Source organism: Adiantum capillus-veneris, chromosome 19 (assembly GCF_014529385.1).
Source record: "Adiantum capillus-veneris isolate H3 chromosome 19, ASM1452938v2, whole genome shotgun sequence".
NCBI lineage: Eukaryota > Viridiplantae > Streptophyta > Polypodiopsida > Polypodiales > Pteridaceae > Adiantum > Adiantum capillus-veneris.
Window position 1 is genome coordinate 248,540 of NC_140949.1, and position 22,530 is coordinate 271,069.

General features: G+C 40.9%; 1 protein-coding gene across 6 annotated transcripts in view; it reads left to right on the forward strand.

Moving 5' to 3' along the window:
- The window catches only part of LOC147433439 (uncharacterized), a 40,478-nt gene that overhangs the window by 10,739 nt on the left and 7,209 nt on the right, over window positions 1-22,530 (forward strand). For 3 of the 6 annotated variants that reach the window (XM_086490114.1, XM_086490115.1, XM_086490113.1), the window contains one exon: window positions 993-1,977. The exons of 2 other annotated variants lie outside the window; for them this stretch is intronic. In XM_086490114.1, the coding sequence (XP_086346240.1) occupies window positions 1,241-1,855 (615 nt within the window). In that variant the 5' untranslated portion in view covers window positions 993-1,240 and the 3' untranslated portion in view covers window positions 1,856-1,977. Of the gene's footprint in view, window positions 1-992; window positions 1,978-6,807; window positions 8,132-8,226; window positions 8,803-22,530 lie in introns of those variants that run through there. One more of the 6 variants, XR_015185261.1, reaches the window with a different exon arrangement.

The window sequence follows — 22,530 nt, forward strand, 5'->3', positions numbered from 1 at the left end:
GGAACATATAAGACATCTGGCAAGCATAAATCTGAACCATCTGAAATGGTAATCAAAATCTTACCAACGCCTTTGATTGGCATTAGGAAATTTCATAGGTCATTTGGAGGGCCATATGAAGAGAGAGAATAATAGAGCGCGTCCAATGAGCACGAAGGCTACGTTACGTAGGAAAGTACGTGGAAAGACTCAAAAAATAGGAAAATAGCATAAAACTTTCACGATTCTAGGATTGTAGCATCGTAATTTCCTTTCTTTTACCGAGCTTTTAGGTGCTTGCATGTGGTCCCACTTCTGATATTCTCTTATGGTCATTAACGTACTGGAGGGTGACCATTAAGCCCGCACAAGATATTGGAATTCTAAAACACTTTCCCTCCATTAGAATGCTTTCAAAGTGAATCTCCCTCCACTAAAGCTTTTCTCTGAGAGTTATGGCGTCCACATCTTCTCGCCCAAGAGGCTCCAGGTGTTTACTGTCTCTCACACCAACAACCAACAACTGCACTTTGCCTAGAAGGCCAAGTAGTAGCATATCCTCAATTACAATACCAGCTTCAATAAGTGCAGAAAACCAATGGGTTGGACAAAGGATAAACAAAGGTTCATGGGTCCTCATGCAACCAAGAAGACCCAAGAGGTCTAGTGGTATCAACGTTTACCGCTTATCATGGAAGGCCAGAGTGTTGGATTTCAAAGTTGAAATCGGCAAAAGATCTGTAAAGGAAGTTCTTGTTCAGCATGTGTTTACCCATCCAGAGGTGATAGCAAACGGTGGAAATGTATCAGATATACATCAACCACGTTGCAATTGTAAGTACTCTTGACATGTCAACTTACTGATACTCTCATTATAACTTTTCTTATATATTTTGCAATGTTTCTCCCGCTTGTTATGAGCAATGTCTCCATTCTTCACAGCTCAATTACATTAGATTTGTCATTTGTACTTATTGATACTCTTAGTTTAACTCTTCTTATATATATTGCAGATGTTTATCCCTCTTCTTATGAGCAATGGGAGCCTGTGGAGTGCATAATAGGCCTCTTTCATGTTGTTCATGCCCACATTGGTTCTCTACAGTATTCAGGGAGGAGCAGCAAAAGACTGGCTGATGAGAGAATCTTTTTTTATGACCACTTTTACCAACTCAGCTCAGGGAATAAGAATGGCATGTTGGTGAAAGTGCCTCTACCAACCGATTGAAACACTGTGGACTGGCCAGTTCCCGAGGAAACAATGGTGGAGGCAATGCGAAGTAAGCTCTACAAGGATATACAAAGGTCTCTACGTAGCTCTATTCCCACCAAACTGGTTAGAATTGCAAACTTCTGTCATGTTGCACTCTTCATAGAGCTGTTTCATAGCTACAACATCCGAGTTACGAAAACTATGTTCATGTGCAAGTCATTTCAGCAGTCATCCTGTGACAAACTTCTTGACAAAGGATGGTATGCAAAGGAAGAGATTGGTTTACGGTGCGAGGTCGCGCTTGATACTGTAGTTGTCAAGTACATGATTGCAAACCAATCACTGTTACTCTCGTTTTGGTATATGCGATCACAAATGCTCAACGGTAAGTACATTCTTATGGACCAGGTTTCTACAGGTTTGGAAGATAATCCTGTTGTGGATGTGGAAGTGATTGATAAAGAGCATGGCCTACTGTTAGTGGTTACAATAAGGGAGCTATGCAGTCTTCAACATTTGCGGCATGACATAATTGAAGAGTCAATGGACAAGGACCTATCAGATTTTTTCTTTTTCCTAGCTGGCCGTAAGGTGATGCGGCGAAGGGAAAAAGATATTTTGTGCAAAGAGTTGGATGGTCGGGTTGAAGTAGTGTCAATGTAACAGATATTCCTGTGAACCCAAGTGTATACAAATGACTTTCAAGACATGAAGTTTATTGAGCTCATTTTTCAATTGTGCCCTGTGAAAAAGTGTGCTTGAAATACATTTCTTTACCATGTCAAATCTCTCTCTCTCTCTCTCTCTCTCTCTCTCTCTCTCTCTCTCTCTCTCTATGTTAGACAAGACAAAGACATGATAGAAGAGTCATTTTAATTCATTAGAAAGTACAAACTCGTCTGTGAACAATGGACTGAGATACAATTTCTGTAAGTATGGAATCAGAATGTCTTCAAGGTAAAAATCGAAGGAATGCCCCTCGAAAGAAGGTGGTGAGACAGTTGTTCCCGATGGATTTAGTTCTCCCTTTTCAGGAGTATCATCAATCAGTAGTGTATTAGTTGCATCAAAGGGTACACTGATTTGGCTAAACGGTTTGTACAAAAGAGGTAAGTGTGATTTTTTAGGGTGGTAGTGGCCCTCAACGGTAACGCATTTTCTTTGATCATACAAAAAGGCAAAATCTGACGTGTGAGCGTGGCATACACTGCAAACTATTGCAACTAGTGGCGACAAGTTTTGCCTTTGCATTGAAGACCATATGGCAACTCTGAAGCGCGGAAGAAGAAACTGAATAAATTCCTTGGTTCCTGGACGAACCACGACTCGACAAGTTCCCATCCGAAACGTTTGCAAATCCTCAAAGGGTCCTCTGTCACCGAGAGGCACCCGCATCAGCAGCAATCCATTGACGTCCAAGATAATCAACCTCTGTAAACGTTGACAAGTACATATAAGTAGTTAGAAGCTGAACATATTTTTCCATACTTGAATAGACATTACCGGAACAACCGTATCTACAGGTAGCAAGGGTCCATACTGGGTCTCTGTAGTGTTCATGTCGTTGTTGCTCTCCTCTGCTTTATCTTCATAGTCATCATTCACATCTTCATCAGGGGTCTCCCCCATGGCTCTTTCTGCCTCATTCAAGGTTTCCTCCAAGGTCTTTTCCTCTCCCTCGGTTGATCGGCTTGCCTCATACATCCTTGCATGATCAATATCATTTTGCTCATCCCTAGGCCTGCTTTCCTCATCCATATCCTTTTGCTCATCTATAGGTCTGCTTTCCTCATCTTGGGTTTCAGCCATAGGCTCTTTTGGCTCCTCCACTGGCTGACTTGGCTCTTTCATTGTCTCCTCTGGTTGTACACTAGCACCTTCCATATGCTCATTTGACCTTTCCTCATCCTCGGCTCTTTCATCTTCTGCTGATATGACCCCCTCGGCCCGTTGTGATTTCACTGTATCGGATGCAAGGGTTTGTCGTGGTGGCACGTCATGTTTTGTTAGATCAATAGTGCGGTCATCCAAGCCGCTATCTTCAAGCTCTCTGGGGCTAGACATAGTAAGCAGGTGTTGTATTAAACTTACCCGATATCTTTGCAAATAATCATATGTGTAGTTTTTTAAAGCACTCTGCAAAATTGAAAGACCACATGGTGAGAATTCTTTTATAGACTAAACCAAAACTAACTGAATGCATTGCCAAATGGGTACCTTAGTCATGAAAGGTTTTAATGCAAAGTAGCTTTGCAGGACATATTCTGCATGGAGAAGACATCTCCAGCCGCAAGAATTTCCATCGGTTTGATTTGGGACAGGTACATCTTTGATTGGGGCCTTGTATAGTTCATACCTTCCACATAGCTTGCCATAGGCAAGCAACAACCTCTTTATACAACTGCACAAAGCAATGTCAAGATGTTAGCATGAGGCTTCAAATTTACATGGATATCTATAAGAAACACTTTCTGATACAAAACACTTACAGCCTAATTTCAGGGTGGGTTCCTTTTATTGAATTGAACACCCATACTGCTGGTTGGTCAACATCAAGGCATATGAGACTCCAGTGATGGTTGTTCTCATATGGAAAGATGATGACAGTAACTTCCAGCATAGCACAGTGGAGAAACCAACTCTCAAAGGTCCCAGATGGATTGTTCTTTTGTCTAATAATCATTGACATTTGTGGATCAAGAAGAAACACCTCTGTGTGGGTGTGCAGTGGGAGTTGACTTTTGATCAGGCTGCAGAGACTCTACCTGAGTTAGCAAACCTATTATCTGAGTTTTCAAAGCTAGCAAGATAGTAACACTTACTTAAGACAAGCATAGATAATTGTGTCTGAAATCTGAGCATCTGGATTCTGCAATAAATTAATGTCCACTTTTTCCAGAGCTAGCTTTCTGGCTCCATCTACAAATGGTATCTCTGCAAGCAAACCATCCTTCATTGAAAGTAGAGTTTCTTGATTGCTTGCCTCTATGGACAGGGTCACATTGCATTCTGTTTGCCTCTGGGACTCCACTTCTACTTTTGCTTTCTCCTTAAGCTCTACTTCCCTCATGTCCTCTGTTTGGCGAGCAATAGTCTCTGCCCTTTCCCTTGTATTCACATCATGTGTGACATCTACAACTGTGAGTTCTGGCACTAGCTCCGGGGGGTATAACAAAATTTTCCTCATTTTCTTATCCTTGCAGACATTGGGGACCAGTAGTTTGTCATACCTCCACCTTATTCTTTTCAGTGTCTCACTATCTTTGTCCATTATAGTAACCCTGTGGGCATGGGCTGCAACAATGGTCATGTCACTGAAGTACTCCAGTAGGAAGTCCTCTGCTGCTTCCTGTAGAGCCATTAATGCCACCACCTTCCACCTTTTGGTGCCCCAGGTAGCTTCATCACATATGGACCTCACCATCCTCTGGAAGGGCAACTTTGGTATGCATAAATCTACACATTTCTGTGCCTTTCTGATTTCTCTGAAAAGTCCCATGCAGGTTTGCAACTTCTTCATCCTTGGCTCTTTCATAATTTTATTTGGTTTTCCAGGTCTTTTCTTTGGGGTTGCAGATCTGCTACTTGCTTTAGATGCTAATCCTGGTCCCTTGCCTGCCTTCCTTGTAGTGGCTTTTGTTCTAGCCATTTCACTGTACACAAAAAGAAGAGTCTCTCTCTCTTTCTCTCTCTCTCTCTCTCTCTCTCTCTCTCTCTCCTTTCTAATCTCTCTATTACTAGAGAGAGAGAGAGAGAGAGAGAGAGAGAGAGAGAGAGAGAGCCCATTACTAAAGGCGCGCGTGGAGCACGTTTTTACCTCAACAAACACCTCCGCGCACTGTTAGTATAAGGTAAAAGAAATACACACACTCTCTCTCTCTCTCTATATATAACACTCAGACATACACTGGTCAATGCACAGTACTAACGGCGCGCATAGAGACATGCACACCGGTTATGCCTCTCTACGCGCGCCTTTGGTATAGAGAGAGAGAGAGAGAGAGAGAGAGAGAGGGTATGCGTATGTGTGTGTGTGTGTGCGTGCCTGTATTTGTGTGTGTGTGTGTAAGTTATATTTGTGTGTGTGTGTTTGTGATTTGTGATTTGTGTGTGTGTATGTGTGTGTGTGTATATGTTTTATATGTGTGTCTGTGTGTTTGTGAGTGTGTGTGTGTGTGTGTATGTTTTATATGTGTGTCTGTGTGTTTGTGAGTGTGTGTGTGTGTGTGTGTGTGTGTGTGTGTGTGACTGTTTGTGTGGGTTGTTTGTTAAGACTGTGCTTGGTACTGTGACAGAAACAGAGATAGAGAGATAGAGGCAAAGGCAGAGGGACAGGCAGACCTTCGTTATGTCGATGGGTCGGCTTGCTGTCGGAGACGCAGACGACGGCTCTTGCACTCTCTCTCTCTCTCTCTCTCTCTCTCTCTCTCTCTCTCTCTTTCACTCACTCTCTTTCACGAGGTGTGGTTTTTCTCTCTCTTGACCTCTTTATATGACGTACAAAAGTATACGGTCTCAATAATGACCGCACGTGTGACAACATGCAAATATACTCTAATTTATAGTGACACGTGGGGCGCCGCCGTGTGTATCCGTTATAAGTGTGATTTTGAGAGAGAGAAAGAGAGAGAACAATAGAGAGAGAGAGTGAGAGAGAGAGAGAGAGAGAGAGAGAGAGAGAGAGAGAGAGAGAGCCATAGAAAGAGAGAGAGTGATAAAGAGAGAGAGAGAGAGAGAGAGTGATAGAGAGACAGAGAGAGAAAGAGAGAACAGATTGTGAGAGAGATAGAGAGAGGGAGAGACACAGATTGAGAGAGAGATAGAGAGAGGGAGAGACACAGATTGAGAGAGAGATAGAGAGAGGGACTCCTTACTCTCAGAGAGAGAGAGAGAGGGAGGGAGAGAGACAGAGTCAGTTTGACACACAAAAAGCAATGGAGGAGACACCTCCCTTGGAGTTCCTGCAAACCCCACCAACAAAAGGTGATCTCTCACTCTTTCTCTCTGTATTTCCAACAGTTGGTACAAATTGTGTGTGTGTGTGTGTGTGTGTGTGTGTGTGTGTGTCTAATCAAAGGAAAACCCAGACTGTTGTTCAACACACATACCTCAACACATACTTCCATAGACAGAGACACACACACACATACACAGAGACACACACACAGATATATACACATTCTCTCTCTCCCTCCCCTCTCTGTCCACGTTACTAACAGCGCGCAGAGCCAACCAAACACTGGCTCCAGCTCTCTCCGAGCGCCCATAGTATAGTTATGACTCTCTCAAAAGGCACGTTTACATCTTTACGCGTCTTTCCCTCAATTGCACTTAAGGCGCGCGTAGAGAGTTGCAAAAAGCACGTTTTCGTCCTTGCGCGCCTTTAGTACAAATAGACACATACACACACAGAGAGAGAGAGAGAGAGAGAGAGAGAGAGAGAGAGAGAGAGAGAGAGAGAGAGAGAGAGAGAGAGACTATGTGTGTTTTTGTTTGTGCTTTGGTGAGAGACAGATATATATATATATATATTTATTTATTTATTTATTTATTTATTTATATCTATCTGGAGAGAGAGAGAGAGAGAGAGACTTGTCATGTTTCCTGATGAATAGGATTAAGGTCCAGTAGGCAGAAGAGGTGAAACCTAATCCAGAGCTTGTACCAGGATTTCAACCCTTGCAAGCTCAGTTGCTAAATGTATCTGCCAAAAGAACTGTTGACTTTTGTCAGGATATATCTGAAGAAAAGTCAATTGGTGAAGATCAATCAGAGAGGTCACCAGGGCAAGAGGATCCCTCACCCTACAAGGCTGTGGTGCCCTGTACAATACTTCTGAAGAAAAATACAAGAAAGAGGAATATAGACTTCTCAGATGATGCAGATGTGCTAGAAAGTAGTCCCTGTGCAACTAAATGTAAAGACAAAGAGGATGTGTCTTCTCTGGAAGACCCAGCTGCAACTGATGAGAGGCTGTTTGATTTTGTAGCATCTTGTGGTGCTGGGGACAAGTTTGATCTAGTTCATTCTATGTTTAATCCAAAGTTTGACATTGAAGACCTGTTAGCTCAGCACAGTAATTTCTTGCAGTCCTACAGAGATAAGTTTGAAGTGATGGTGCAGGTAGGGAGGGTTGTTCTGCCTACTATGACTCTTGTGCATTTAAATGACTGTGGTGGAAAGGGACAGGGACTGAACAAGTATAGGGAATTACCACCTTCTTGCTGACATTCAGCCTGCCCTTTGCATCAAAAAGAATGCAAACTCATTCAGGAAGCCTTTGGCTTTATGATTTACCTGAACAGCATGTTTGGATTCCTCATGCAAAATCCTGATGAGGTGTTAGAGGAGCAGGATGCAGCACCAGATGAAGAATGCGAGGAGACAACTCATATACAAGAAGTCGAGGAGGTTGAAGACACAGTCGACCTTGAGGTTGAGGCAATTGAAGTACAAAGAAGTAAGATGCTCTCTATGAAAACCACAAGAATTTAACTTCCATTGGATGTCAGTAACTTCACTGAGAAGCATGCTCAGATGATGTTGCCTGTTGTGCCTGACTTGAGGATTGGAGAGAGGACCTATATCTTCTTACATGATGTGCAAAGTGTCTTTTATTTAAGGGAGGATTTCTCCCTGGCTATTATTTCCAAAGTCCAAGAGGAGAGGAGTGGATTTGTTTCAGAGGATAGTAGTGATGATGAGGCAATGGAAACATCCAGCAATCCAATGGAATGCCTTCGAAGATGCTTTGAGAAAGCTGAAAAATACAAGGAGACACTACCTGATGAAGCCACCTTCCAAGCAATAAGACAAAGCCTAAGACCATCAACAAGTAACAAAGAAGTGGAGGATTGGTTTAACCATTCAGGTCAGGGTTCAACTACATCTGCAGACCTGTGGCAAGAAAACCTCTTTCTGTAGGATGAGAGCTTCATGGTAACTCTCTCTCTCTCTCTCTCTCTCTCTCTCTCTCTCTCTCTCTCTCTCTCTCTCTCTCTCTCTTTGTGTCACTTCTGACATGGTATGTGCAGTCTTGGATTGTTGACAAGGATGACTTCCTTCGGCGCCGGACAAGAGAGTATCGAGGAAGGGATGCGGCCCTAGCGCAGTACCTTTCAAAGCTTTGCGAGTCGCCGATAGTAGTTTTTCACAATTCCATGTCACAAGAGGGTTCAATAGCAACTTACACATTCAAGACACTATCACGCTTCTTGGGTGGACCGGTGCTGCCCAAAAGTGCAGATAAAGTCATTCTTGTGGACAAAGTGTTTGCTAGAGATTGTTTTGGTTACTGCCCGGGCTATACAGGTGGTCGGGCAGCGTATTACTACACCTACACAGCAATGGCACTAGCTCTTGGTAGACAAAACCCAGATGAACTTTTAGGTATGGCAAACATCTCATGATTCGTTACAAGGGTGACGTGCCAAAAAACAAAATTGAACCTTCAAAATCTTGATACACTTCCAGTAGCAATTGTATAAGATCATGTATTACATAAATTTTGTACAATGTCATCCACTCAGAGTATCTTTCTCCACTTGTGATTCACATACACCATTGTCTCTCTCCACCTTCGTTGACTTTCACGAGCTCCGGAGTTGTTGTATGCCATTGATCTTTTAACTTTTTGTTGTTGTAAATGTCTGATGGCTTGTGCTGTTGCTGAATTTGCCAAGACTTCTTTTGCCTGCATTCGATGAATGATTCTACGATAGAACCATTCAAATAGTTCTCTCAAACTGTTAGCCTTGATTCGAGAGCCACCATGTCGTGTGTGCCTGAAATAAGCATTTCTCGCCATGTAATGAGACTTTTCCATCCCTTGGGTATTCCATATTGCCGGGTTCCCATACTTTTGTATATAAATATGGTAAATGATTGAAGATGATGTGTTGGATATGAAAACAGATTAGTTAGAATGTTTTACAGTCACATATTTGCACATGAGAGAGAAAGAAATACATGATAATACCATGTAGTGAGTAATCTGGGTGTCTGTCCATGCTGTCTTGAATGATTTTTTCAGAAGGTTGAGATTTTCCTTGAACTTGTTCATATCACCTTGTGACCAGTCATCTTTGTCGCACATAAAAAATAGGATGTCTATTGATCGCCAAACCTCAGCCTTCGCGTTACGAGTAGTTGGTTCGTGGTCTTTGACTGCAATATGTAGCTTTTTCTAGCTCTGATACTCTACCTTGCTAACATAAGATGTGTTATATATTTTTCCATGTTTTGTTAGCTTTGGATCTCTTGTACCTTGGGGCTTAGATAAAAACCTCCGTGCCTTCACCCCACCGATGGATGGTTTGCATGGGACATCCTTCTCAGCAGTTGATCTCTTTTCATCCCGCTGGATTTTCACATTGCCACCATGAAGCCCCATATCCGACAGTACCATTTCTAAGCACTGCAGGGCTACTTGTCGTTCTGCGGAGTTCTTAATCTTCCAAGCAAACCCGATATATAAGTAGACCAATTTCTCCACAATTCTACAAAGGGCATGCATTGTACAAATGTGGACATTCACAAGTGGTATTTTCAAAACCGGTCGAAAAGAAGGATCCTCAATGTGACGTGTTGGAGCTTTTCTCCACCACTTTGGGTCCATGACCTTTGCAGGCTCCATGCAGAACAAACACGGTGACTTTGCCATTGCACCCATTCCACAATTATACATGCACTTTAATGTTTTGAGGTCACCTGCAAGATGCCACTGAACTTGAAAGTCTCCCCTTCCATCTAGACGTAGTACCTCTCCCTGGTTAGTCTGTCGATCAATCACCTCCGGAATATTAGTTCGATGGAACACCCAATATAGAATCTCATGATCTTCTTTCTTTACCTGCAACACAAAATAAATGAGACTTAAGTAGATGTGAACATTTGAGCTTACCTGAGAATCTCGCTTACCTCAAACGCACCAAGCCACCATATGTTAGATTCTGATTGAACACTAAAATATAAAGGATCATCATTGGGACACTTTGAGAGGGCTCTATTCATTAAAGTAATAGTAACACGCTCTAGCTTTTTCTCTTTAACAAGCTCACACTCATCCAGTTTTAACACAAAATGTAATACCCCACGTGACTCTTCAAATGTGATGTTGTAAAACTCCACCATTCTCTTCTGTAATATTCGCAGGTCCATAAAAATATTGTTGAACTCATCATATGCCATGTTTGCTCCATGGCCACTGTAAGTTGCTTTAATATGAAAGGGTTGTCCAAGATAGTCTCCCTGTGCCTCGTTAAGCTGAAGCCTCTCTTTCCAAACACTTGAGGCTGATGGTAGAAGTTTGGATTTTATACCCTTCCTAACAAAGATGGATGAGACAGACTTTTGGATAGCCGAATATCCTCTTTTGCTTACACCAAGTGAATCAAGTGTGCCTTGTATCTCTTTTGCAGGCACTGAGTTCTCTGAAATAAAGCGGTCCACTACATTTCGTTGTAGGACCTTAAACTTCTTGTCATGTACTATATCTGCTGCCAGGCTTCTACTTATAAGTGGCTTCAATCTCTTTCCTATATTGGCTTTGGGGTCAATGTTTTCCTTGTCATGATAGATTGAATCTCTACATGAAGACAATGCATAAGTAAATAACAGAAAATTTGCTTCACTAACACTATTTAGGCACATGAAAACAATACATAACAAGAAAAAACAAAAAGATTACTTAACTAAGACAATGTAGCCAACCAAGACGCATCACCTTAATGCTCGGATTCTTTTCTTGAGACCTCCTGATGCAACCTGCAATGTTTCAAGATTGCGCAATTTCTTCTTTCGGATACGACCACCCAAGATGGTGTCCTTCATTTGACAACTTCGCACCTTTCCTTTCAGTTCTTGTACCTCTGTTTTATGTTGCAAAATGGTAACCTGATCTGTAGAATGTAAATGTGAAAGGCGAACAATCTCACATTGTTGAGCTTGGAGAATGCTCTTGTAAGTTTCAGCTTCTCTTGTAAGAGATTTACAATAACCCAGAAGGCCCTTTCTCCATCACCAGCAAAGGTCAATAAGCTTGTAGGATTGACAAACGGTGGAGACGCATTAGTCATTGGATTCTTAGGGTAGAGAGAGCCTCTCGTCCAGATATCTATGTGTTTAGCTCCTTGAGCTCTGAGCGTGTCTATGGAAGCGGGAGGTATATGTGTGTTTGTTTTACTGCGCTTAATCAATGGTTGGTACTCATTGTCCAAATCAATGTGAAGGTGATATTTGGCTCGTTTCTGGGTAATATTTGTGCCATTTGAGGAGTGCACCATTAGCCAAATGTCCAGGTTTAATGGAAAGTGAATAGTGGCTGCGCCTTCGTCCCTCCATGTTAGCCTCATTCCCTCCATATTGACGAGGTTCATTCAATGCAACTGAAAAGAGGATTATCCCTCAATCACTACGAACGAATGTTCAGAAGAGTAAGGAATCTACTTAAAGTACACTTTTTGAACTTTTACTATGAAAGACCCAGCTCTTTTATTTGCCATTTTTTCTAGAGAGAGAGTGCAAAAAATACATTTTCTTAGAAGGCCCTCCATATGACCTCCGAAATTTCCTAATGATAAGAAGCATTATTTGCACATGTCACCTTCTTTCCTGCTGGAGCTGCATCCAATGAACAAAACAAATCCTTCCTTGAAGTAATATGCCTGGATGCACCACTATCAAAGTACCAAATCATTTGTGTCTTGTCAACACCGTAAGCAGAAAAATCTGAACATACTACGAAAGCATAAGAATCCTGCACAAAGTTTGCAGACTCTTCTTTAGCTGTAGAAGAATCACTAGAAGCTGAAACAACCAAACTTGACTCTTTCTTCTTTTCTTTAGCAATTCGCTTTTTACACTCACTAATGTAGTGACCAGGTTTCTTACAGTAGTGACATTTACCTTTCTTCTTGGACTTGTCGGAATCACCTTTAGACTTCTCTGAAGATTGTCCTGCACTAGACTTGGAGTAATGAGCACTCTCTTTACCCTTGTTTTTGTTCTGTACAACAAGAGCATGATCCATACCATCCACCTGTAAAGACTTGTTCTTACGTGATTGATCCTCCTGCAATAGCAAAGCCACTAACTCTTCAAAATGAAGAGGCTCAGGATTAGCTCGCAAAGACAGAGTCAAAGAAGTCTGAAAAGTCAGATAAGATGGTGGTAGTGAATTGAGTGTTTTGGAAACCAAGTCCTTCTCTGGAATCACTTCATCAATGCTAAGCAAGTTCTCTTTAAGATCCCTGATTTTTGTAAGATGCTCGACAATATCGTCACCTTCGTCCATCTGTATTTTGTCAAGTTGTTTCTTCAAAAACTCTATTCTGGCAGCATTTCTTCCTCCAAACATAGCTTGCAGAGTGTTCCAAGCATCCTCAGAAGTTCTGCAAGATCTGATATGTGGTGTGATTGTCCTCTTTATGGTTAAGGCAATCACAGCCATAGCTTGTGCATCTTTAGTATCCCATCTCTTTTGCTCTGGAGTGACTTGTGAGGGTCCTGCACCAACAACTGCACCACGACCAGGCGTAGCAGGTGCAATGCTACCTGGACGAACTTCATCTCCAGATACATAATCCCACAATCCTTTACCAACCAAAACATTTTTTGCCATAAAAGACCAAAGAGAATAGTTGGTACCATCCAATTTGTCTTCGGATGTAAACGCACCAAAAATCTCTTTCTCCATAGATTGAGCCATAATGTGGATGCACACAAGAGAGAAAAAGAACCTCCAAGAGATTCACAAATCTCCTCTCCAATCCAAGCAAAACTCTACACAAAATCTCAGCACAAAGCTAAGACAAGTTGCTTCCCAAAAGAACTGTTTACCTGAAGAAAATCTGTCAAAAAACACACCCTCTTGATCTAAACGCCTCCGAAAAGTAACTTGTGCTACGCTGCTCAGAACAAAATTCTGAGGGCTCGAACGGCTTCGAAAGGGGGGTAAAACTTCAGGTGGCCTGCTCATAATACTCCCGGAACGTCGAGGATGCTCCCACGAGCAAATTTTTTGAAAACTGCCTGAAAACTACGATTGCGCGCGCGGACGCGAAAACGCAAGTAGAGGCTCTGGAAATCACCAAGCTCTGATACCAATTGTTGAAGATGATGAAACAGGAAACAGAAGGAAGACAGCAACTCAGAGTAGGAAGAAGATGGAGAAGGAGAAGACACAGAGCTTGCGTACGAGATCTCTGTAGTCTCTCTCTCTGTATTAGAATAATAGTGTATATAAACTCATAGCTACAAAGCTTATATGAAACCCTAAGAGATAAGGTGTCCTTTCACACCAGATGTCCAGGGGGAAAAACCCAGTGGGAGAAAAGTGCCCCTGGTGAAGCGCGTATACACACTAACACTACTACATGTCTACACTTTAGACCAAAGTATGATGGAAATGTTTAGTACGTGCCCATGAGGCCCCAGGGACAACCCATATACAGATATCAGCCTAATATGGCCCAAGCTCAAAGACCACCAATGGGTATGGAAAGACCTGAACATGTATTGGGACAACAACCTCCATATCCAGGACATAATGCGGTGCCTGTAAAGTACATGCACTCAGAAGGATTCATAGATGAACAAGCATTAGTGCATGTTACACCCTATGCAGAGCCTAGTCCATCTACAGTAATGGTAGAAGGAGAATGGTATAGTCCACATCCACCACCACGTCCATGACTTATGCTCCACCAGAGCTCGCGCCAATGTATTATGCAGCTAATGAAGGTGTCAGACCTCCCATGGGAAGACCCATGATGAAGCCCAGAACAGGAAACTATCATAACTGTGGTGTTGATGACCATTGGAAAAACAAATGTCTAGAGCCTGACAAAAACCTCAAACCAATTGAAGCCTATTGCATACAATGTTGCAAAAAGGGAGTACACTTTCCGGAAGATTGTCCTAAGAATCATTTGAACAAGGAAAAAACTATTGTAAACGTAGTCCAAGTGATGCCTAGTAGCTCATTAGAGAGTGAGTCGATTGTTTCAATCAAGGTAATCACTAGAGCCCAAGCAAAGAAAAAGAAACACAATTTCTCTGATGATTCGGAGAACACCAAGGTTTCTTCTCAAAGAATCAAAAGGAGCAGAAGCAAAAGATATGAAATGAGAAAACAAAAACAATGGGTTGAAAACAAAGAGAAAGCAAAAATGCTAGCCCATGACAAGTTGAAAGAAACTGGCAGTGAATTCAAGGAAACAACCGTGAAATCTGGAGGATCCATTCTGGTTGATAAGATTTTTGAGCCTATTAATGCTGCCTTGGAAGCCTACCCAGGAGGACTTAAAGCAAGCCAAAACATGGAAAAACTATCCATCTCCAGATATGGAAGCAGCGAAGCTGGAAGCTTATCAAGACTTGGTAAGAATCACGCAAGAAATGCTGGATAAACAAAAATCCAAGCTTGAAAGTACTGCAAAATCAGAAGAGCTTGCAATACAAGAAATGAAAGCAAAATCCGATGTGGTGGCAGAACCCCACCTTGAAACAAATGAACCAGAGCTCATAGCGCCGGACAACGTAGAAGCCTTAGACGAAATTCCATTCATAGAGGAAGACTGGCCAGAACACTTATGGGAAAAGGTAAGAGAGATCAATGATGGGAGCCTAACTTTAAGGTCAACTCCTATAGAGGAAGTTTGGTTAGATAACCTACCATCTTATATAAACATGGATTTACAATCCTTGTACGGGGATTGCGGATTAGAGGCTTCAAGAATATCTAAACCATTGACATTAAAGACATTACCTTCTTACTTGGGAGATAATGAAGATGGATCCATCATTTTCAAGAACACTCAAGTAAAAGAGCCAAACAGACCATAGAAGTAGACAACATTCATTCAATCATGTCTACACCTATCCAATGCCCTCTTACTTTGGGAGAACTGTTGAAACTCAGGCCATACTTATGGAACAATTTACAGAAAACCCTAGAGAAGGTGGGGATAACGGGGTTAATCTCTAAGAATTTCAGAAAATTGAAAAATGAAATGGAAAACAAAGAGATTCGATCAGTTCCTATGAACAAGGTCGGAGAATATTATGAAGGGGAAGAAGGAAATACTACCCTCCCAATGAAATATAATGACATTGAAACCATGGCAGTACTGGATAGTGGGGCTGGCATAGCCATAGCCACTAAAGCAGTATGGGAATCCTAGGGACATCCAGCCATTAGACAAACGTGAATGAAATTGCAATTGGCTGACGGACACATTGAGAGACCACTAGGGTTACTAGAAAAAGTGATAGTCAACTCCTGTGGAATTGAATATCAACACACTTTTGCCATAGTAGACTTTGGGAAAAAACTTAACTATGAAATCATATTGTGAAGACCTTTCATGCGACATGTACAACTTATCCAAGATTGAGGAAACGACTATCTGTACTTGAACCAGGTGGGACCTATAACAAGAGTCAATCTAAAAGATCACACCTATAGAGACGTCTTGAAAACATCCATCCAAGAGTTTGATTCAGTCTCTTCGGTTGAAACTAAACTCCCATCGTGGTTAAACAAAGACACTCCTATTTGGATTTGCGGAGCTTCAGAAAATGGAAGCTTAAGACGAGCGGAATGTATCCTAGAAAGGGATTGTACAGACGAAGCCTACATACCTGAACCCTTTCTAGAGCATTTATTTGAACCATTCAAGTGGACTCAAATTTTAGTGACAATGGATGTATGTGTGAATACGTCTATGCCTACTCAATTTTGCAATGAGGATAGCTACGACATAATTTCCATCCAAATGATGTCAGTCCTTAACATTGAAAACAAAGATGAGGGAACAAAGGAATTAATGAAATCTCAACAAGTCTTTTTTGACCTCTATTATGATGCAACTGATGAGTTAGATGAACACTCAGCTACCTGAGAAGATTCGGGGTTAGAAAAATAGCATACGAGAGATCAGTTACTCTTAAAAAGAGGGGAGGAAAAGTTTTTTTACTTTCCAAACGAGAAATCAAGAAGACAAAAATATTATAGTAGAAAGAGAGCCACCAAAATCATGAAAACACGACCTATGCCATCAGTCTCCAGTAAAACACAATTATTGATGCAGATAGATGCTAATGATTGTGTCAAGGACAAAATAACGGACAGGTATCCTCCAAACAAAAACTCAGAAATGTCTCAGACATCGAGAAAAGCAAGGAAGGATACTCATGAAAAATCTCAGGATAAAAAACCACTCATGACCAAAGTCAAGAGGAAAAAGAAATATCAAGAGTTGAAAAAAGCTCTAAAGGAGATATACACAACTGGAATGGAAACCACGGAAGAGGATGGTAAGGATGTAATGCATGTTCCATCCCATTACAAAAAGTATACTCTCCAAGATCGGAAAATCATAATCGAACAACCTGTTAGGGAACTACGAAAACAAGGCGAGTCTTACGAAGGACCTAAAAACGCTAAAATGGTAGACTTGGCTGAACCAGGAGAAGAGCATAGACCGGCTTACATCGCAAATGACCTAACAAAAGAAGAAGAAAAGCTTTTGCTAAGCTTGTTAAAGGAATACTGGGATATCTTTGCTTGGTCTTACAAGGATATCAAGGGTGTCGATCTAGAAATCTGTCAACATACTATACCCATGAGAGAGGATGCAAAACCAAGTAGACAGAGACGATACACTTATAACGAAACATTTGCCAGAAAGATCATTTGCCAGAAAGATCAAAGAAGAGATTGAAAAACTGAAGGAAGTTGAATTCATTTACGAAATTGAACACACAGATTGGGAAATTAGGAGTGTGTGTTAATCTCAAAAAAGTGAATGCAGCTACCATTAGAGACAACTTTCCTCTTCCAATAACTGAGCATGTTTTAGAACGAGTGGTAGAAAAAGAAGCCTATAGCTTCTTAGATGGTTTTTCGGGATACAATCAGCTTTTGGTTGACCCAAAAGATCAGCATAAAACTGCTTTTGCAACAGAATGGGGTATATTTGCCTATCGGGTTATGCCGTTTGTGTTAACTAATGCTCTAGCCACATTTCAGGGATTGATGAGCCATGCTTTCAAAGAGTATCTTCGGAAACTCTTGGAAGTATACATGGATGATCTATGCGTACATTTGTCAATCTGGGCTGATCATTTTGAACGCCTCAAAAAGGTATTCGAGAAATGTAGACTTTATAGGATTTGCTTAAATTTTGAAAAGTGCACATTCATGGGAAGACAAGGGAAAATTCTTGGACATATAGTGTCTAAAAATGGCATAGCTACCGACATTGAAAAGATTCATGTCATTGCTGATTTGCCTAGACCAACAACAGTCAAGGGGGTACAAGCCTTCATGGGACATTGTGGATATTACCGACGGTTCATCTACATGTACACTATAATTGCAAAACCCATGTATACCTTTATCATGCACTTTGAATGGACCGAGGCATGTGAAGAATCCTTCATGAAGGTTCAGCAAGCTCTCACCTCAGCTCCAATATTGAAAGCACCCGATTGGGATAAGGTATTCCACGTACATGTAGATGCTTCAAACTTTGCTATTGGTTGTATACTAGCCCAACCAGGAGATGGAAAAATTGACTTTCCTATTTCTTACGCTAGTCGACAATTGAACATGGTAGAAAAGAATTACACCACCACTGAAAGAGAAGGACTAGTAATGATCTATGCTGTTAAAAAGTATAGACATTACCTATTAGCCAACAAGTTTGTGTTCTTTATGGACCACCAAGCTTTGTTATATTTGGTCAACAAGCCATGCAACACAGGGAGAATAGTGAGATGGTTCATCATTCTTCTCGAATTTGATTTCACTGTGGTTGTAAAAAAAGACACTACACATCAATGAACAGATCATTTGTCAAGGATTGTTTTAGGGGAATCACCTAAAAGGGTAGACAATGATCTATCGGATGCCTATTTGTTCTCCATGGAAATGATACCTAGATGGTCGGAAAACATTGTGTCATTGATGACAATAGCTCAAAAGGATTCATCACTTCCTATCACAATTGATTTAATCGAGCAATTGGCTATGTATCAATTAGTACCTGGAAGGCTATATAAGAGAAATCGAGATGGGATATTGCTTTTATGCATTAACCTTGAAGAAAAGGATCAATACCGAAGTCAAGCACATGTTACCATAGTAGGACTTCACTTTGCGAAAGACCAAACTATGCAACAAATCTTAAGACGTGGAGTATTTTGGCCGACTATGAGGAGAGATGTTAGATCTTTTGTAAAAGATTGCCCTCAATGTCAAAAACAACCACCAATTCCTCATGTAACATTGTTTCAAATGTCATATGTTCCTAAGTGGAGTAATTATCTAGCTACTTACTTATCGAGCCGAACATTTCCTGAGGAAATGAGTAAACGCCGTCAAAGAGCAATTGAAACTGACGTAAGAGACTCTGATCTTATTGGGAACCAATTGTATCCCCTCATCAACATTTGCGTCTTTGTGCAAATGAACACGAGTATATTCCGATTATAGAACAAGCATATGCTGAATTAGCTGGAGGTCACTTTTCTTGTGAGACCACCGCAAGAGCAATCTTGATGGCAGGCATATGGTGGCCAACACTTTTTGCAAATGCCAAAGAATATGTTTGAAGGTGTGATGCTTGTCAACGAGCAAAAATGCCAACACGAGTAGACAACATGCCCTTAAGACCAATGATGGGGACTAGAGCCTTCGAAAAATGGGGTATAGATTTTGTTGGACCGATACAACCACATGCTTATAGAATCCAAGCTCAATATATCATTGTAGCTACGGACTATTTGACCAGGTGGGCCAAGGCTAAAGCGACTCAAAAGAATGATGTCAGAACCACTGTTGCATTCTTATATGAGTATGTATTCACAAGATATGGACTGCCAACAGAGATTGTCAGTGATCGGGAAACTCATTTCCTCAACGAGGTAATAGAGTATTTGCTTAATAAGTTTATGGTTATCCATAACAAATCAGCTCCCTATCACCCACAAGCAAACGGTCAAGCTAAGCGTACAAATAAAGTTCTTAGCTCGGTACTGACCAAAGTGGTTAGTTCAGGGAGGACAAACTGGGAAATGAATCTCCATGCTGCTCTATGGGCTTATCGAGTTTTGTTCAAAACAGCTCTAAATGCTACACCCTTTAACCTTGTTTATGGGCTTCATGACATACTGCCAAGAGAATTTCTATTGCTGAGATTAAGGGTAGCACAAACTCTTGAGTGGACTTGGACATGAATTGTCACAAAGACTTGAAGACTTGGAAAAGCTAAACGAGCAAAGGCTAACCGTTGTCACTCATATCTATACACAAAAGTGGAAACAAAAACAGTTTTTTGATTCCCACTTAATCACCAAAATATTCAAAAAAGGGGACTTAGTTCTAGTCTGTTCCCTTAAGCAACACATTCCCAAGTTTAAGAGAAAGGAAAACAGACCATTTATAATTGAAGATGTATCTCCAAGTGGAGCAGTAAAATTGTCCACCCTAGATGGTGAACCAATGGCTAATTGGATTAGTGGATGTTGTTTAAAGAAATACAATTTGCCACTAACCAATGATTTGCTAGAGAGAATGCATGCAGCCAAATAAAGGAAGATGAAGCGACAACAGGTTATTGATGAAGCCCAAGAGAAAGCTAGACTTCGGGTACTGAAGCGTAAAGCTGCTCTCAAGAATCAACAGATATAGATTCCCATCAACACTTTGGAAATAGATGATCGACAATGGAAATTACCTAAAGACGTAGTTTCAACAAATGACGACTGGTTAGATGGAATGGATCTGTGCATCAAAGTACAACTCAACAATCATAGCACCAATGCTTTGGTAGACACAGGACTAGAGTGAATGCAGTCAATTATTCCACATACAAGAAGGCAACAAGTCAAGCATTGACTGCAGGAGTAATGACAATCAAAGGATGCAACAAGAATCCAACTCCAACATTGGGAGTAGTCAACTTGAATGTGGTAGTACATGGATGTTCATGTCCGCATCAGTTTGTATGCTTTCCAGATGAACTCATGAATGAGACGATGATTCTTGGCATTCCTTGGATGCGTACATACAAAGTAGTACCAGATTGGGATACGAATCAGCTAAAGCTATCACCTAAAGGAGGGCAACTCATTGTTCCAGTTGCACCAATCAAGGAGGAATGGAAAAGATGCAATCAAAAGACCAATTCATGAAGCAAATATTCTCCATCTCCAATACAAACAAATGCTACAAGTAGCATGCACTATGCAGCATCAAGCCGATCGAGCTACCCCCAATGGCATGAAAAAGCTCGACAACAGTCTAACGTGCTACTAATAGCTCAAGCAATTAGCATGCTAAAACACCCTGATGGTACAATCAAACAGAGAGCACAAAAGCTACAAGATTTTCTCTTTAGAAGACATCAGCAGCAAACCTCGACATCAGAAACCCTTGAGTTATTTACTCAAGACCCAGCTCTTGCACAACAGATTGGTTTGAATTGCATTGATCTTCATATCATGGTAGAGCCAATCACAGCGATGCATACACACAATTGTTCAACCCATGCACGTAGTCGTCCTGAAGTACGCCATCTAGGAGGGGTGAAAGGGCACTAAGTACTAAGTAATTAAGGGCAATGTTTGAAGAGGGAGGAAAAAGTTCCATGTTAACGTGTAATTTTTTGCAAAATTATCTAATAATGCCCTTATAATTCATCGACAAGGGAAAATTCATTGATAATATCTTCCCGATGAGTGTAAATAGTGTATATACTATCAGAAAATAGTCCCTTTTTGGATATTTTTCATCATTTTTGTTGATAAGGAGGATTAAAAATAGAGAAATCCAAAAAAAAACAATAAAGCTCTGTTTTTCAAGTGATTTTCTTAATTATTGGATTTTTACTTTATTGTTTTAAAGAATTTTACTATTTTCTTTGTTTTTTTTCAAATAAACAGGTCAAAATTAATAATAAATAGCAAGAAATCTCAGATGGAAAAATTGAAGACACGATGGTGATCAAAAGGACAAGGCGAACAAGCACAAAAATTTTCAACAAATTCAGAAGACGGAAGCGGGAAGCCTAAATTAGGCGGTCAGGCCTACTTTTGCAAAATTCTTGCAGAATGAGCTATAGGAATCCGATCAGGGAAATTTTTGAGTCTAACATAGATTTCACGAACTAGTAGGACTAACGGGGGAATCTGGAAAAATTTGGTTTGGGAAGTCCAGGTATAGATAGCCAGGGTAGGCTAAAACCACCTCATTTCCACTTGGAGCCTTGGTAGAGAGAGTTTTCGGCTTCTTTCCCGCGACATTTCCGGAGCCCACAGTTGACCTTTTTCAGCACCGTCTCACACGAGACATGAGGGGTAAGTTCTTTACTCGATAATGATCCATTTTCTACGGCCGGTAACTAGTCTAAAGCTTTAGAAAAAACCCTAGAAATCGAGTAGTGCACGAAGACCTATGACCTAAAACTGACCATAGTGGCCTACCATAATAGAACCTTTCTATACCATCAAATGACCATTCGGCTGGGGTCAAAGGGGTCCCCAGTAGAAAAGTTAGGGTTTTTGGCAAATGCCAGAATTCCGACGTGACTCCACAAATGGCTTGCTAATGAGGTCCATACACGATGTATATGAGTGGTTTGGTGAAATCCATCAAGCAAAGCACTCGAAAAGCAGAAAACGGCTTGAAGGTTACAAAGCGTCAAATTAGACATACGAGGCCAAACTGACTCCAAATGAGCCAGAATTGGACAGGTAGCTTCATGACTATGTTACGGACAAGTCCAAAGCCTCAAAGGTAACTGACCATCCCAACAAATAGAGTAATCACAAAAAACGGTGATTTCATAGTCGACAGAGCACAAAGTGATGCTGGCATGACCAAACTTGACCAAATTCAATTTAGGACTTTATTAGGTGTATGAAACATGTTTAGGTCAAAATTTGTGAGATTTGCAAAGTTTTTGTCACTGTTGTAAATAATCGCGATTATTTACTTTTGCATGATTTTTTATTGGAAATTGTCAAATCACCTCACCCATCATGTGTACACACCTATTACATGCCAAAAATCAAGTATGAGCCAAAATGACCACCCATTACTTGTAAAATTGCCAAAAAACGCAAAGAAATCCTTGCAAGACAAAATCCGGGTTATGAACAGCTTTTCTTGATCCAAATCACCTCATATCTCATACCCAAGGTCTATACCATGCCTAGAACCAGTTTATGCCAAAAAATTGTCAATTTTGGAAGAAAAGTTAATAATCGCGAGTATTTACTTTTTGGTCAAAATTGGAGAATTTGGATATTTTGTCATCATACATCCAAAG